The sequence below is a fragment of the Callithrix jacchus genome, chromosome 17, assembly GCF_049354715.1.
Source record: "Callithrix jacchus isolate 240 chromosome 17, calJac240_pri, whole genome shotgun sequence".
In the NCBI taxonomy this organism is placed as follows: Eukaryota; Metazoa; Chordata; class Mammalia; order Primates; family Cebidae; genus Callithrix; species Callithrix jacchus.
The window spans coordinates 46,200,068-46,216,210 of NC_133518.1; the positions used below are offsets into that span (position 1 = coordinate 46,200,068).

Here is a 16,143-nt window from a genome sequence, read left to right on the forward strand (position 1 = left end):
TTTTCACAATGAGCCTGAGGTTAGTCATTTTCTGCACTTTTCAAGGGAGTTGAGGCTCTGGGCAGTTTAGGGGCTTGTCTAGTGCCCTCAGCTTGGGGTGGCTGAAAGCATAACTCCAAGCTCAGTGCTACTTCCACCATACTTTCTACTTGGTTCTTGGTCAGACAGGTCCTATTTTTGTGCTTGGGATTTCACTGCATTGCTGATGCTCACACCCATCCTCTCCTGACAAAGACCATTAACTACATCACTGATCTCTGCCTTGACCACTTGTTCAATAGTTTTAGCCATTGGGCTAACAGTTGTAAGGCACCAAGATATGTGACCCACCTGAGACTCAGGAATGCCTTATCACTCCCACAAATGGAGTCCTCTAGTTACCCCCGAGCAAGGAGCAGGAGCACTAATCTCCGCTCCCCTTCATAAGAAAGAACAACCAATCTGTCCAATTACAGAGAACTTTGGAAAGATGCCAACGCACTCTGAGCCCAGAATTGTGAGGTCCAGAGAAGAAATTCAGCTCCAAAAGGACGAGGTTTGTGAAGACCTACAAGGTGTTTCTGGGGTCCTTGGACACACAAAAAACCAGAAGCCATCAATGAGTGCGACAGCTTTAACTCCCTTCCTGTAGGACCTGCTATATTAGAATCCAAAGTTTGCTCGGGAGCTGTCCTACCTGCTCACACTAGGGCATCCAGGGGGAACTGTGGATAGCTGCTCATGGCCCAGACAGGTGACTGATCAGAGAATGGCTCCAAAGAAGATTACTAAGAGCTCATTTCAGGGGCAGTGGGGAATAGACCACAGGTGAGTGCTAATACCATATGAAATGTGGGAATTGCCCCATCAGTGGAGGGCAACAAAGCTGGCTTCCTGAGACTGGAAGGAGGCTCATACTCCCAAGGGGAACACTGGGGAAAAAGAAGCCTTCCTGCAACCACTGTGACTGACAGTGGGAAACTACTTCTCATTCTAGATCACTGGGGCTTTGGACTGCAGGGGTTTGTTCATTGCTTATTTGTGGTGATGGGGTTTCTTTTCTTTTAATCAAACTTGCAAAGAGGAGTTTGTACCACCGTACAGGGTCTCTGTCCATCATTTTGATTCAAGCTAAACTGATCAAGTGCAGGTTATGTTGGCTACAGGATTATGCCAGGATACAGTTTTCTCTAGGTGAAATAATTCCTTTATAATCCCCATAATAGATCTACAAACAAGCAGGATTAGTGGGTGGGTCACCTTAAAAATCTGGTGAACCCCCTCTTGTTCCCAAGTACCTGTGTTTGGGGGAACTTAGTAAAGGGAGGAGCTTCCTGGGAACTTCTTATATTTAGTCTCAATCTGCCAATGATTTACTTACCCCTGTGTTGTTGAATTGGAAGATTAGGTGGTGATTTATCAGAAAGTGTAGCAGGAAAAACTTGTCATTTCGAAGACCTCAAATACCGGTTAACTGCAAGTTTCCAGCTAGAAGGTAAGCTCTGATTCACTGTTTTGTATTTTCTAAAAGAGTTACATATAATTTGAAAAAACAGACCTGCCAAGAATTGAGATCTGTGTTCTCCTGGGTTAGACCTAACACTTGTGGTGAGGGAAGCACTGCAGGTAACGGTTCAGAGCCTGGACTTCGGTGGCAGGTGGAGGCAAGTTACAGTCACAGCTCTGCTACTTGCTAATTGTGTGATTTTGGCAATTATTTAACTCGTTAGCCTTCAGTTTGCTTCCTTGGTTAATGTTTTTCTTAGTTCTATTAGTTTTTCAATTATGTTTTCTGAAACTAGAGATACTTTTGCCTATATTAATATTCACAGTAGAAATTCCTTTCTCTTGTTTCATTGCATTACAGTTATTAGATGATATCAGTAACAATGACAATGGACATTCCTATCATATTCCTGTCTTTAATGAGATGTTTCAAATGTTTCATATTGAGTACGATAATTGCTATATGTTCTGGTAGACACTGTTTAAAATCAGCTTAAGAAAGTTTCCTTGTACTTTAAAAAATTGTGAATAGATGTGAAAGTCACATTCTTGGCATCTCTTGAGCCAAAATAATTATATGGCTTTTCTTCTTTCATCTGTTAAAATAATGCATTTTATCAATAGTTTTCCCTATTAACTAATTATTTTTAATGTCAAATCATTTTAAAATCTAAGCTAAATCCTAATTGGCTATGATGCGTTTTTCTTTTTCACACATTTCTTTTTTTAATTTCTTGTCATGGTTTTCACTATGCTGCCCAAACCAGTACTGAGCCCTCGGATTCAAGGGATCCTTCTGCCTCAGTCTCCCTAGTAGTGGGGACTACAGGCATGTGCCACCATGCCTGGATGCATTTTTCTCTTTAATATTTCTGGACTTGATTTTGTCATATTTTATTTAAGATTTTTAAAATTTAAGTTTTAAAATGATATTCATGAATCATTTTCTCATGTGCCATCTTTATCAGGTTTTGCAATTGTGATTTTTAATTAATTGTGTTAATTTAAAAGAGCAGGCTGGCACAGAGAAGTGGACATGCTGAAGGAGCTCCAGCTCTCCCTGTCAGTCATCCTGCTGCTTGCCTGTGGCTTCCTCTACCAGTTCACCCTGAAGTCCAGCTGCCTCTTCTGCTCGCCTTCTTTCAAGTCCCAGCAGGGGCCGGAAGCCCTCCTGAGCCACAAACGTGGCATTGTGTTTCTAGAGACCTCAGAGAGAATAGAGCCACCCCACTTGGTCTCCTGTGCTGTAGAGTCTGCTGCCAAGATTTATCCTGAGCGGCCTGTGGCGTTTTTTATGAAGGGTCTCACTGATTCCACGCTGACACCCTCAAACTCCACATACCCAGCTTTTTCCCTGCTCTCAGAAATAGACAATGTTTTTCTCTTCCCTTTGGATATGAAAAGGCTGTTTGAAGACACACCATTGTTTTCATGGTACACTCAAGTAAGTGTACAAGGGAACTTAAAATGTTGATGAATTATATATATGGGTAAACTGAGGGTAAGGACTCATGTCGGAGATGGCACTAGAACCCATGTTTGGGTTGACTCTCATTTGGCCCTCTTTTTTATCACACTGAAAGCTGATCAAGTAAACAGGGGAGACTTAGGTTAGGTGTATCTTTAGTGTCTTTTGCTTCTAGCCTTATTTCTTTTAGGATCTTGGTTACTTTGGAGACTATTCTTAACTGAATGAGTTTTTATATCTTTTCTAGGTGTATTGGACATTTATTTTTTACTACAGTTTTAAATCCACTCTTTTTTTTTTGCACCTAAGGTGGAAATCAGGCAATATTTAACATGAAATTGATGTAAGTAGAAAATTCATGAAGGCTTTGTGAAATGCTGTGATATGAGATTGGGTTGTATTAAGACATGGTTGAGAAACTCCTGGAGCTCGGAGGAATTTTGTAATCCCCATATTAGCAAACCATAAGAAGGGAATAACATTCCAATCTAATATTTTTCTTACAGAGGAGTTGAAATCAGGTTACTTAAGGAAATTATAGTACAACCACTCAATGATTCCATTATGCAGGCTTTATGATTTTTTAAAACTGACATCTTATGAAGACTATAACACAATATGGAATTAAAACCACCTTATATCATAATATAATTATATATGATGTAATTATAATAGCTATAACGATTTAAGTTATGCAAAAACCCACACACATCTATCGAAAAAAAGAGACCTGAAAGAACTATACAACACATTAATAGTAGATGTTTTAGTATAATTGGATTAGGAGTGAATTTAGTGATGAGAATGTGTTGATTTTATAAATAAAATTATTTTAGAAAACAAAAAGTAATTTAAAAATTGACACAAAAATAATACTATTCACACTGGGTGTGCTGGCATGCATCTGTAGTTCCAGCTACTGAGGGACTGGGAGAGGCTGAGGCAGGAGGATCGCTGGAGCCCAGGAGTTCAAAGGCCAGCCTGGGCAACATATTGGTATAAAACAACAGAAATTCATTCTCTCACAGTTCTGGAGGCCAGAAGTCCCAGATTATTTTCACTGGGCCAATATCAAAGTGCTGGCAGGGGTGTGTTTCCTTCTGAGTTCCTAGGGAAGGATGATCCCTTGCTTCTTACAAGCTTCTGTGGCTGCCAGCATTCTATGGCCAACAGCCCCTCACTCCAATCTCTGCCTCCATCTTCAAATCTCCTTCTCCTCTGTGTGTAAAATCTCCCTCTGTCTCTCTTTAAATGATACTTATGATTGCATTTAGGGCCCATCCAGGATATCTCCCTATTTTAAGGTTCTTAACGACATCTGCAAAGTACTTTTCCCATATAAGGTAACAATAACAGGTTCCAGGAATTTAGGACCTGAGGTCTTTCGGTAGCCACTATTTAGCCTACTCCCTGCCCCACCTCATTTACCTGGGGACTGGGTGGACTGTCCTGGGTGCAGGGCGTGCTTGCACCTACTTGCTGTCAAGTGGAGACATTTTTTGGTTTAAGTGATAGACCTGATGAGGAGGGATCTGGTGGGCCAGAAAGGTAGGGCTGGGGCTGGGAGTGGCCCTTGTGGTTAGTTTTATTCTTGGCCCCAATGACTTCTAGATCCCAAAGTGCCTATCTCTCCTTCTGAAGAGCCCTGAAGTCCTCAAATGGGGACCTATCAGGAGGAGATGGGGCAGTTCATGGACTGAGTTTCCACTGTGAGGTCCTGGCAGTTGCCAACAGCAGAGTTCCTAACAAGTAGGTGGTGCTGCCCTGTGCCATGGCAGGGTGGGCAGAGGGGTAGGGAGGCAGTTGCTGGGAGTGGAGGAGACACCCTAGCTTGGTCTCTGTGGCTCTCAGTGCTAGCCTGCTATAGGGTGCTCTGGGACTCTACAAGTTTCCTGATAACCAGGGCGAGATTAATGCTGCTTGATATAGTTTGAATATATGTCCTCACCAAATCTCATGTGGAATTGTATTCCCCAGTGTTGCAGGTGGGGCCTGGTAGGAGGTAAGTGGGTCATGGGGGTGGATCCCTTAAGTCTTGGTGCTCTCCTCGGGATAGTGAGCGGGTTCTCTTGAGATCTGGAAGTTTAAAAGTGTGTGGCACCTCCCCCTCCCGCCCCTACTCTCTCTCTGTCTCTATCCTGCTCTCCCCATGTGATGCGCCTACTCCTGCTTCACCTTCAGCTGTGAGTAAAAGCTCCCAGAGGCCTCCCCAGAAGTCAAGCAAATGCTATTGCTTTGCTTCCTGTACAGTCTGCAGAACTGTGAGCCAATCAAACCTCTTTTCTTTATAAATTACCCAGTCTCAGGTATGTCCTTATAGGAATGCAAGAACAACCTAACACACTGCCTAAATTGTATTTATCTCCTTGAAAAAAATCTGTAATCAAATTATTTTGGGAGAAGTTGCATACTTCATCCTTTTCTTACAGATGAATCACGAACATAAGGACACTAAAGCCTCTTTATCATTCTGAATTAAAGAAATTTAAGTGGATTCAACCCATCACTTCCTAAACTTATCTAAGCATGGAACCCTCTTTCAGTGTGACATATAAATAATCTCTTGGCACGGATGTTCCATGGAACACAGTTTAGATTGCTCTGAGCTGCACCTTATTTTACTACATTGGATTTTAGGAGCAAGATGGGCTCTGAGCTGGAAAGCTCCTAAGTGTTTGTTCTGTCTGAGCCAGCAGGATTGTACATCTACAGGGATTACACCACAGAACCCTAGGATGCTGGGCTGTGGCATGGGCTTCCCCAATTAGGCCAACGCAGGTTAGCTGGGAGCCACCTGTTAGGAAAGACCCAAGGTGCCATCACTTCCTTGTGACCACTGGGTTTGTTGCATTGATCTGGACTATTGTAGCCCTTGAAGATGCCCAGGAATGAGAACTATGGGCATAGGAGGGAATGGGTGACTGTCCTCTGAGCAGCTAGAACCCTAAGCCTCTTTCTGCTGCTCATCCCTATTGGAGCGCTTATGTTTTAGGTTGATTATTACTCTAATGCCTTCATCAAGGCAGATTCTTCTTCTTCCAGTTTTGTGTGGCTTTTGATATCCTATGTCTCTGGGTCTGTTCACTAACAATTGCCAATTTACCAAATAATCATTTACTTATTTTTATCAAAATCTTGTTTTGTTTGACTGAGTGGACATCTGGAGCCAGACTGCCTCGGTTCAAATTCAATCTCTGCCTCTCTTACCTTGAACAAATGACTGAACTTCCTGGTCATAATTTTTAACTTGAAAAATAGGAATAACCATAGTTCTTATTTTTGAGGACTTGTGTAGATTATAAAGAGCTTAGGACAATTATTGATAAATGTTAGCTATTATTATTAGGTTTTTGGCAATTGTAAACAATGTGACTTTTTTTTTTTTTGAGATGGAATTTCACTTTTGCCACCCAGGTTGGAGTGCAATGGCATGGTCTTGGTTCACTGCAAGCTCTGCCTCCTGGGTTCAAGTGATTCTCCTGTCTCAGCCTCCCTAGTAGCTGGGATTACAGGTGCCTGCCACCACACCCAGCTAATTTTTGTACTTTTAGTAGAGACAGGGTTTCACCACATTGGCCAGGCTGGTCTCGAACTCCTGACCTCAGGTGATCCACTCTCCTCAGCCTCCCAAAGTGCTGGGATTACAGGTATGAGCCACCGCTCCCAGCACAATGTGACAATTTTTAACACCTTGTGAAGATTTCTGCAAAGTTTTAGTTGATCTGCTTTCATTAGACTTGATAGCAGAATTTTAAAGACTGTTCATTTTGTCAAAAGCCAAGGGTGGTTGTTTAATCTTTTAACCAATGTATTTAAAATTAAAACAAAATACATTTTGCTTTCTCTTTCTCTTCAAAATCTTAACATTCCATATGGGAACACTGCCAATTATGCTGATTTATTTTTATTCTTTTTAGAGTCATTTTCTGTTTTGCTCACATTTTAGCCTTTGCACTCATCTGGGACTTCTCTCTCTCCTACCCACATCCAGCCCATCGGTGAATCCTGACCAGCTTCATCTTCATTACGTACCCTTCTTTCACCCCCACTGTCAGCACCATCATCTCTTGTCTGGATTATGTAAATCGACACTTAACTTGCCTCTTTGCTTCTGCCCTTGCCACTTACCAACCCTACCCCAGACTGATTTCCATACGGCAGCCAGAGGGGCCCTTTGAAGATGAATTCAGATCACTTTTTTTCTTCCAAACCTTCCAAATAACTTGAGTCTTGGCCCCAGTCTACATGATCTGCCCTCCCTCCCCACCCCTCTCCAATTCTGATCTCATTGCCTACCCCCCCTCCTCTATTCTGCTTCAGCCCACTGCCTCCTCCTTGTTTCTGCACATGGCGAGTGTGCTTCTGCCTCAGGACCCTCGCATTTGCTGGGATACAGACCCGAGTTTCAGTGACTCTTAGGCCCTGCATTCGTGGAACTACATGACCCAGGAAGGGAGGGCTGTGGTTGGAGGAAGCAACGCACTAGCGGAAAATCTCTACTGAAAGATAGTTGAATTCTAGGAGTTCCCGCCTCCTAGAACTCTCTTCTCCTAGATATGGGCATGGTTCACCCACCCACTTCATTCCAGTTTCTGGAGGAACTACTGCAATATAGCGCGCTGCCCTGCCCCTTTCACATTCCCTTCACCCAGTTTTTTTTTTTTCTTTTTAGTTGTTGTCAACATCCAACAGAGAATGTTTGTTTATTTATCTGTCTCCTTCCAGTAGGGATTTCTGTTTGTTCACTGCTGTATCCTTAGTGGCTTTAATAAGAATTTGGCACTGTTAGAATAGTAATAAGCCCTCAATAAATATTATTAAAGGAATTAATAAATGAGCAAAGGCATACATTTTAAGACTCTTTTTACCAATTTTTCAAATAGCAGACAGTGATTTTTTTCATTGTCAGTTGTTAGCATTTTAAGGACTTTATTTGGTTCTTCCTCTACGGTTTCGTATTTGTAGTTAATGTACACCCACGCTGAAGAATGACTCATACAGTGCATTGTGAAATCTTTTCTGTATTTCTTCATCTTTCCAGTGCTTTAATATTTTTAAAAAACAATTTCATCAAATGTTTAAAAGCCACTAAAACCTTCCCACTGATACTGATTGCTGCAAACTTTTTACTTAAATGAAAAATTTTGGAGTGAGGTAAGTTTGGTAAATTTGCAAAACTGGGCTTGTGGCAAACAGGATTTTGGGAAGCTGACTTGTTTAACACTCCCCTCCCTGGCCCCGGCAACTTGGGGCTGATTTGCACCTGCTCCTGTAGATCAACACCAGTGCAGAGAGAAACTGGCTTCACATCAGCTCGGATGCATCCCGCCTGGCCATCATCTGGAAATACGGTGGCATCTACATGGACACCGATGTCATCTCCATCAGGCCCATCCCTGAAGAGAATTTTTTGGCTGCCCAGGATTCTCAATACTCTAGTAATGGAGTATTTGGGTTCCTCCCCCACCACCCTTTTTTGTGGGAATGCATGGAAAATTTTGTTGAAAACTACAATTCAGACATTTGGGGCAATCAAGGCCCTGATTTGATGACAAGGATGTTGAGGGTATGGTGCAAACTTGAAGACTTCCGGGAGCTGAGTGACCTCAGGTGTCTGAACATGTCCTTCCTACACCCCCAAAGATTTTACCCCATCTCCTATCCAGAGTGGAGGCGCTACTATGAAGTGTGGGACACAGATCCAAGCTTCAATGACTCTTATGCCCTGCATTTGTGGAACTACATGAACCAGGAGGGGCGGGCTGTGGTTAGTGGAAGCAACACACTGGTGGAAAATCTCTACCAAAAGCACTGTCCTGGTACTTACAAGGACCTGATTCAAGGCCCAGAGGGGCCAGTGACTGGGGAGCTGCATCCAGGTAACAAATAGAGCCAACACTAGGTTACTGCTGCTGCAGTGTGGAAATGGACATTTCCTGGAGTGCGACACTTTCACTTGATCTCCACTGTCTCTTTGTGGGGGTGGGGTGGGCTGAGGGTTACCCAAATGTCAGTTAGGATTAGTTTTCTCTGTCTATAATAGAACAATCCCAAATAATATTGGCTATAAAACATACACCCATGGTCCATGTGGCTGCGTGACCTCCAACCCATCAAGTCTGCATTTCAGGCAGTAGGACGAAGAAAAGAGAAAAGGTGCACTTGCTTGATTTTGTGAAGACTTCCTGCAAGTACCATATAACACTTCCTCTTACATTGCACTGACTGGGATGTAGCTGCAAGAGACGCTGGAAATTTAAGGAGGAAGAAAAAATGGGTGCTGGATAGGCAGCTACCAGTTTGCTACATGTTCTATTTCTTCTTCTTTTTTTTTTTTTTAAGATGGGGTTTCATCATGTTGGTCAGGCTGGTCTTGAACTCCTAACTTCAGGTGATCCACCCGCATTGGCCTCCAAAGTGCTTGGATTACAGGCGTGAGCCACCACGCCCAGCCTCTATTTAATATGGGAAGATTAATTCTAGGACTTGTTAGAGCATTGACTGAGGAAAAAAGATACTTGATTTCTAGTCCTGATTTTGACATTCATTAACGGATTCAGTCAATAAATATTAATTGAGGCTGGTCTATATGCCAAGCATTGATTTAGATGCTGCAGATACAACTGAATCAAGCAGATGAGGTCCTCAGCACTTATATCCTAATCCCTGGCCTCATGACCCTGGGACAGTCTCCTCCCCTGCTGAGGGTGTCTGCTGTTCTCTACCCTATCTCTTTCCAAAATACACAGTAACCCTGTCATAATTGGCCCATACAAGCAAATTATAAACTCAGACTAGTTAAAACTGCTTTCCTTTTTAGGTTTACATAAAAAATTTACCTCCTGCATTTCAAAATGTCATGTTCAAAACACCATAAATATATACAATTTGTATTTGTGAATTATAAATAAATAAATTATTTCTTTTCAGGAGGTATGAGAATTAATATTTCTTCAGCAAAGACTTCCAGCCAAGATTTTCTAGAACTTTCCTTTTGGCAGTTTGCTTTATGGAAAAAAGTTTACATTTGCCCTCAAATTTAAACTATAATACCTTTTCAAACTATATCCATCTATCCCTCTTTTATTCGAATATTTCCCCCTTTAGGAATTACAGCTGGCCAGGCACTGTGGTTCACACCTGTAATCCCAGCACTTTGGGAGGCTGAGGCAGGTGGATCACTTGAGCCCAGAAGTTCAAGACCAGCCTGGGCAACATGGTGAAACTCTGTCTCTACAAAAAAAATGCAAAAATTAGCTGGGTATGGTGATGCATGCCTGTGGTCCAAGCTAGTTGGGAGATTGAGTTGGGAGAATCACCTGAACCTGGGAAGGTTGAGGGTACAGTGAGCCAAGATTGTGCCACTGCACTCAGCCTGGGTAACAGAGCCAGATCCTATCTCAAAAAAAAAAAAAAAAAAAAGAAGAAAAATTACTGTTTTGACAGTCTTATTAAAAAACATTCACAAGTCATGTCTCCTGCGCCAGCTTTCTTATTCACAGCTACTTGCTTTGGACTTGTAGATGTCTGATACCATCGTCAGGCTCTGAGGCCTGCTGCCATACCCGATGGCTGTCCTCTGGGTTGTGTCCTTGGAACCACTACTGGTTTTTACCTCTCCTTAGTGTCTCCACAGGGGAGGATTTCTAGGGCTAGCTGTCTTAGAGACAAGCAGGGACACATACATTGTCTCTCACTTCTACATCTGGAGAATGCATGACCAGATTTCTGGAGAAATGGTTCAACTATCGAACACTCCTGACCACCAGGGTTTTGAGGATTTGATTAGAAATATTTTTGATATTTCAAAAATATGTGAACTGGCCACACACATTGGCTCACACCTATAATCCCAGCACTTTGGGAGGCCAAGGTGGGAGGGTTGCTTGATGCCAGGAGTTTGAGATGAGACTGGGCAACACAGAAAGACCCTGTCCCTACAAAAAAAATATAGCCAGGCATGGTGGCGCATCTGTAGTCCTAGCTACCTGGGAGGCTAAGGAAGGAAGATCACTTGAGCCCATGGGTTCGAGGTTATGGTGAACTATGGTCACACCACTGCAGTCCACCCTGGGTAATACAGTGAGATCCTATCTCAAATGAATAAATAAATAAATCTACATGTACACACACATACAAATTTATTTTGACATTAATGATAATTTGAAGTTTATAGGGAGCTTTACCTGGCAGTAAATTATATTTTTAATTAATAAAAAATGTAGGAAATAAAGTAGTAATGTGTTAATTAATGACTTCAGTTTGCTTAGTGGAAAAGAATATTTCAAAACATGGTGGTGATGATGATGGCAAGAGTAGTAAGAGGTAAGAAATGTGAGGTTCCTGGGACCCCAGATAACCCTGGATTCCTTCTGGCCTTTCGTGAATCTATGCCATGCATTTATGTCAGCCTACGTTTTGCAAATAGGCTCATGCTGATGTTTTTCCCTGTATTAATTTTTTTTCAAATCCTACTCATTTTAGAATTTCAAATAGGATTGTGTGGGGCAAAAAGTGAAAGTGCCTCTTGTGTACTACTGTTAGGTTTGTATGTACCTCTCACTTTTTCTCTGCATATATATTCATGCTTATTGGTAAGAAATCTTCCAAGTACCCTACACTGCCACCTTGTCTGTCCTTGTTTTTTCCCCTGGACTTGCACAATTCAACAGGCCTGTCTAGTTTCTTTCTCCAGGGTAAGGGCCAACATCAGTGCTGATTGATTGGTATGTGTGCCAGACTTGTTAAATATTTTGAATACCATTCCTGAGTTTCTTATATATATAGTTTAAAAAAAACATAAATGGAATAATAAGATACATGTTATGGCCAGGTGCAGTGGCTCATGCCTGTAATTCCAGCACTCTGGGAGGCCGAGGTGGGTGGATCACTTGAGGTCAGGAGTTTGAGACCACCAGCCTGGCCAACATGATGAAACCTCATCTCTACTAAAAATACTAAAACTATATGGGCATGGTGGTGGGTACCTGTAATCCCAGCTACTTGGGAGGCTGAGGCAGGAGAATTGCCTGAACCCAGGAGGCGAAGGTTGCAGTGAGCCAAGACTGCACCACTGCACTCCAGCCCTGGCAACAAGAGAAAAAAAAAAAAAAAGATACTGTTATTTGTATGTTGTTTTTCACTTTAAAAATATATATGTCTTAGGTACCTTTTTTCATTAGCACACAAAGATATACTTTATTCTTTAAAATGGTTGCATAGTGTTTCATTGTAGAATACATGATTCATAATCTATTCAATCACTACTCAATTGATAGATATTTAGGTTATTCTAATTTTAATAGTACACATAATACTATAGCAAAAACTTCTGATTCCCACATTTTTTGAGGACTTTAAATTGTGATATATGCTGCCAAATTATTTTGCTAGAAGGCTGTTTGAAACTGCCCATTTTCCCACTTTTCACCAATTTAAAACAACTATTTAATTTTGGCCAGTATAATAGTTTAAAACATGTAATTTTTATGACCATTTTGGTAAGGCTGTTTACATGTTTAACTGGCAATATTTTTTTTATTCTATGAATTATCTCATCTTTTGTCCACTCTTTTGGGTTGTTCTATCATTTATTTATAAGCACTCTTTATAAATTAATGTCACTAATACTGTATCATTACACTGCAATTTTTTAGTCTGTTCTTTGTTTTTTAACCTCATTTAGGATGTTTTCACAATATATGTTTTAAAATTTTGTGTAATCCTGTGTTTTTTTTTTCTTTTGGGTTTCATGCCATGCTTACCTACCCTTCCATCACCCTGCTCCCCTTTAAGAAATAAACGTAAAGCTCTCTCACCTAAAGAATTGTCAGGACCCTGAATCACAGAGGTATCTTCTAAACTAAGAAGCAAAGTTAATGACTCACTCTCCTTGGTGAAATGGGGCAGGGATTACTAATTTGGGGGCCTGTGAAGAGATTTTGGGGGACTGGGAATTTACAACTTTATTTTTACTAGCTGTTAATCAAAATGTACTATTTCTTTCAATTATGAATGTAGGCCACCAACCACAGTAGTGTTAGTAGAACCTGTGACTTTGTCATTAACTATTAGTTTTTTCTATCACATTAAAGTTATTACAGATATCTTGAAATACTGTTTACACTCTTACTACTTTTAGATCAGATTCTAGGTCTTGCCATTTAATCCATTAATAAACAAAAATGCTATTTTACATATTTTCTTATGTTTTCATAGCTATATTTTCAATATGTTGATGCCCTCTCTAATTATGTGTTTTACTTTGTGCATTTAAAACCATTCTTAGGCTGAGTGTGGTGGCTCACGCTTGTAATCCCAGCCCTTTGGGAGGTCAAGGCAGGTGGATCACGAGGTCAGGAGTTCGAGACCAGCCTGAAGAACATGGTAAAACCCTGTCTCTACCAAATATACAAAAATTAGCTGGGCATGGTGGCACACACCTGTAGTCCCAGTTACTGCGGAGGCTGAGGCAGGAGAATGGCTTGAACCTGGGAGGCAGAGGTTGCAGTGAGCTGAGATTGTGCCACTACACTCCAGCCTGGTGACAGAGCGAGACTCTGTCTCAAAATAATAATAATAATAATAATAATAATAACAACAACAACAACAATAACAATAAGTCATTCTGAGGAAAGGGTATGGGCTTCATCAAATTGCCAAAGGAGAATCACTCCTCCAAAAGGTAAGAGTCCAGGTAGGAGGCAGCTGGGGCAGCTCCTTCCAGATCCCACCCCCATCACTGCCAGCCAATGACTGGCCAGATCACAGCCAGCCCACCGCACCTTAGGCCAGGCTCATCCAGCTGCGCATTTTCACTTCTGCTGAAGAGACCTTTTCCTGAGCAAGGAGGTCTCTTCGGTAAGTGCTCAGACTTCCTTCCAAGTGATCTTTTCAGCGTTTGGGCTAGAATGCAGGATCTGCCTAAGAAAAAGTTTCCTCTCAGATCCTGCCAGTTCTAGACATGTTGGAGGGCAGGTCTTTTGTTGCCAGGTTCTTATTCAGGAGAAATCGGCAAACCAGATTTTATGTAAAATCCCCCTGCCTGCCTATCTATACATCAACACAGAAAACCCAACAATACGCTTTTGACCTAAAATCACCTCAGGGCTCATTAGTGGTGGGCATCCCAGCACTGGGAGACCTGTCCCATACACTTCAGATACATTTCCCTCCAGGAGAGGTGTGGTGCCAGCAGTTTGCAGCAGAGGGCACTATCACAGGCTGCCTAGTCTGTGTCTTATTTCCTGAGGTGTACGAAGGAGACCACCTATGAAAGGGGCTGAGGTGGGTCAGAGGGCGGGTGCCTAGTACTGGGCTGAGGAGGGAGTGAGGGGCCACTGGCATATTGAAAATCCATCCTCCTGTCCTCCCACCCAGCAGTTATGGGCCACCCTACTCAGGGTGACAGGAATGTCTCCTGGACTAGCCAGCTAGGGCCAGTCTCCCTTGGCCTATGCACCTGTCCCCACGGCTGATGCCAGATTTTGTGTCTGCTGCATAGAGGTGGGCAGCAGAGAGTGACAGCTTTCCAGTGCCATGTGATCTAGTCCTCTATAAGCTGTTAGTATCCTTGGGACTAAGAACAGAACTTGGCACATAATAGGCACTCAGTAACTCTTCCCTGTGTTGAGTGTTGAACTAAGGCCCAGGAAGGGAAGGGTGTGAGAATTCCATGCGTGAGGTCTTAGTCAGCTCAAGTTGAAGGACTTGGTTTTTGGCTAAGGCAGATCTGGGCACATGTCAAGTCTACTTTCTCACACCAGCCCTGCAAAGAAGGGCACCCTATTTACACATGGGGAAATTGAGGCTGGTGGAAATAATGCACACAAACACACAAAAAGGTACCCTCGGAACTACTTTCTGCAAACTTCAGGGATACACAGTGGGAAGAGAGCTGAGAAGCAAATGTCCCAGGTGATTTCACAGTGTGAAGTCAGGAAAGCACATCGCTGACTTCTAGGCCGCGGGCAAAGCCTACAGATAACTTAGCTTATTTGGTTCTAACATCTCTTCTAGGTAGAGTTTATTTTTTCCATTTTACAGATGAGAAAAATGAAGGTCAGAGAAGTTACGTGACTTTCCCAGGGTTATGTAGCTTGGGAATGTGGAATGTAGATGTATCTTTGACTCCCAAAGCCTGGACTCTTCTCTTTGCTCTTGTGGGTGGCAGAAAACCCTGGGGTGAAAAAAGTGCCCTGACTAGGAGAAGACAGCAGGAACAAGATTTGCCATCTGAGCAGATGGCACACAGATATCCTAACTTGGTTCTGGTCTCTGCTCCATCCACTATTTTTTTTAAAGTTTAAAAAATTGTGGTAAAATATACATAATATAAAATTTGCCATTGTATCAATTTTCAAGTGTATAATTCAGTGGCATTAAGTACATTCACATTATTGTGCAACCATCACTACCATCCATCTCTGGAACTTTTTCTTTTTTTTTTTGAGGTGGAGTTTTGCTCTTGTTACCCAGGCTGGAGTGCAATGGTTCGATCTCGGCTTACCGCAACCTCCGCCTCCTGGGTTCAGGCAATTCTCCTGCCTCAGCCTCCTGAGTAGCTGGGATTACAGGCACGCACCACTGTGCCCAGCTAATTTTTTGTATTTTTAGTAGAGACGGGGTTTCACCATGTTGACCAGGATGGTCTCGATCTCTTGACCTCATGATCCACCCGCCTCAGCCTCCCAAAATGCTGGGATTACAGGCGTGAGCCACCGTGCCCGGCCTCTGGAACTTTTTCATCATTCCCAACCTGAGATTCTGTACTCATGAATCAATAACTATTCATTTCCCCTCCTCCACCCACTGGTAACCACCATTCTACTTTCTGCCTCTGTGAATGGACTATTCTAGGTACAAGTGGAATTGTACATTTCTAGGTATAAGTGGAATAATACAATACTTGTCCTTTTGTGTCTGGCTTATTTCATTTAGTATAATGTTTTTGCCTTGATCTGCATGTTTGTATCTCTGCAAAATGGGGGTGAAATCCTGACCCCCAAGGTGATGGTATTGGGAGGTGGGGCCTTTGGGAGATAGTTAGGTCATGAAGGTAGAGTCCTCATAATTGGGATTAGTGCCCTTATGAAAGAAACCCCAGAGAGGCAGCTAGCCCCTTCTACTAAGTGAGGGCGCAGTGACATGATGACAGTTTATCAACTAGGAAATGGGCCCTCACCAGGCAC

General features: G+C 42.3%; 1 protein-coding gene across 1 annotated transcript; it reads left to right on the top strand.

Moving 5' to 3' along the window:
• Positions 1 to 2,496: 2,496 nt before the first annotated feature.
• A4GNT (alpha-1,4-N-acetylglucosaminyltransferase) lies at positions 2,497 to 8,906 on the top strand. Its single transcript, XM_002759581.6, has 2 exons — positions 2,497 to 2,929; positions 8,229 to 8,906. Exons 1-2 carry the CDS (start codon positions 2,522 to 2,524, stop codon positions 8,841 to 8,843), a joined length of 1,023 nt encoding a protein of 340 aa, XP_002759627.1. The 5' UTR covers positions 2,497 to 2,521; the 3' UTR covers positions 8,844 to 8,906.
• Positions 8,907 to 16,143: the final 7,237 nt, after the last annotated feature.

What these genes read in the sequence shown, in the direction of transcription:
- A4GNT (XM_002759581.6), top strand. Translation starts at nt 2,522, where the DNA reads ATGCTGAAGGAGCTCCAGCTCTCCCTGTCAGTCATCCTGCTGCTTGCC. An exon ending in TGTTTTCATGGTACACTCAA is followed by an intron (nt 2,930 to 8,228) that starts GTAAGTGTACAA and finishes CTGCTCCTGTAG; the next exon opens with ATCAACACCAGTGCAGAGAG.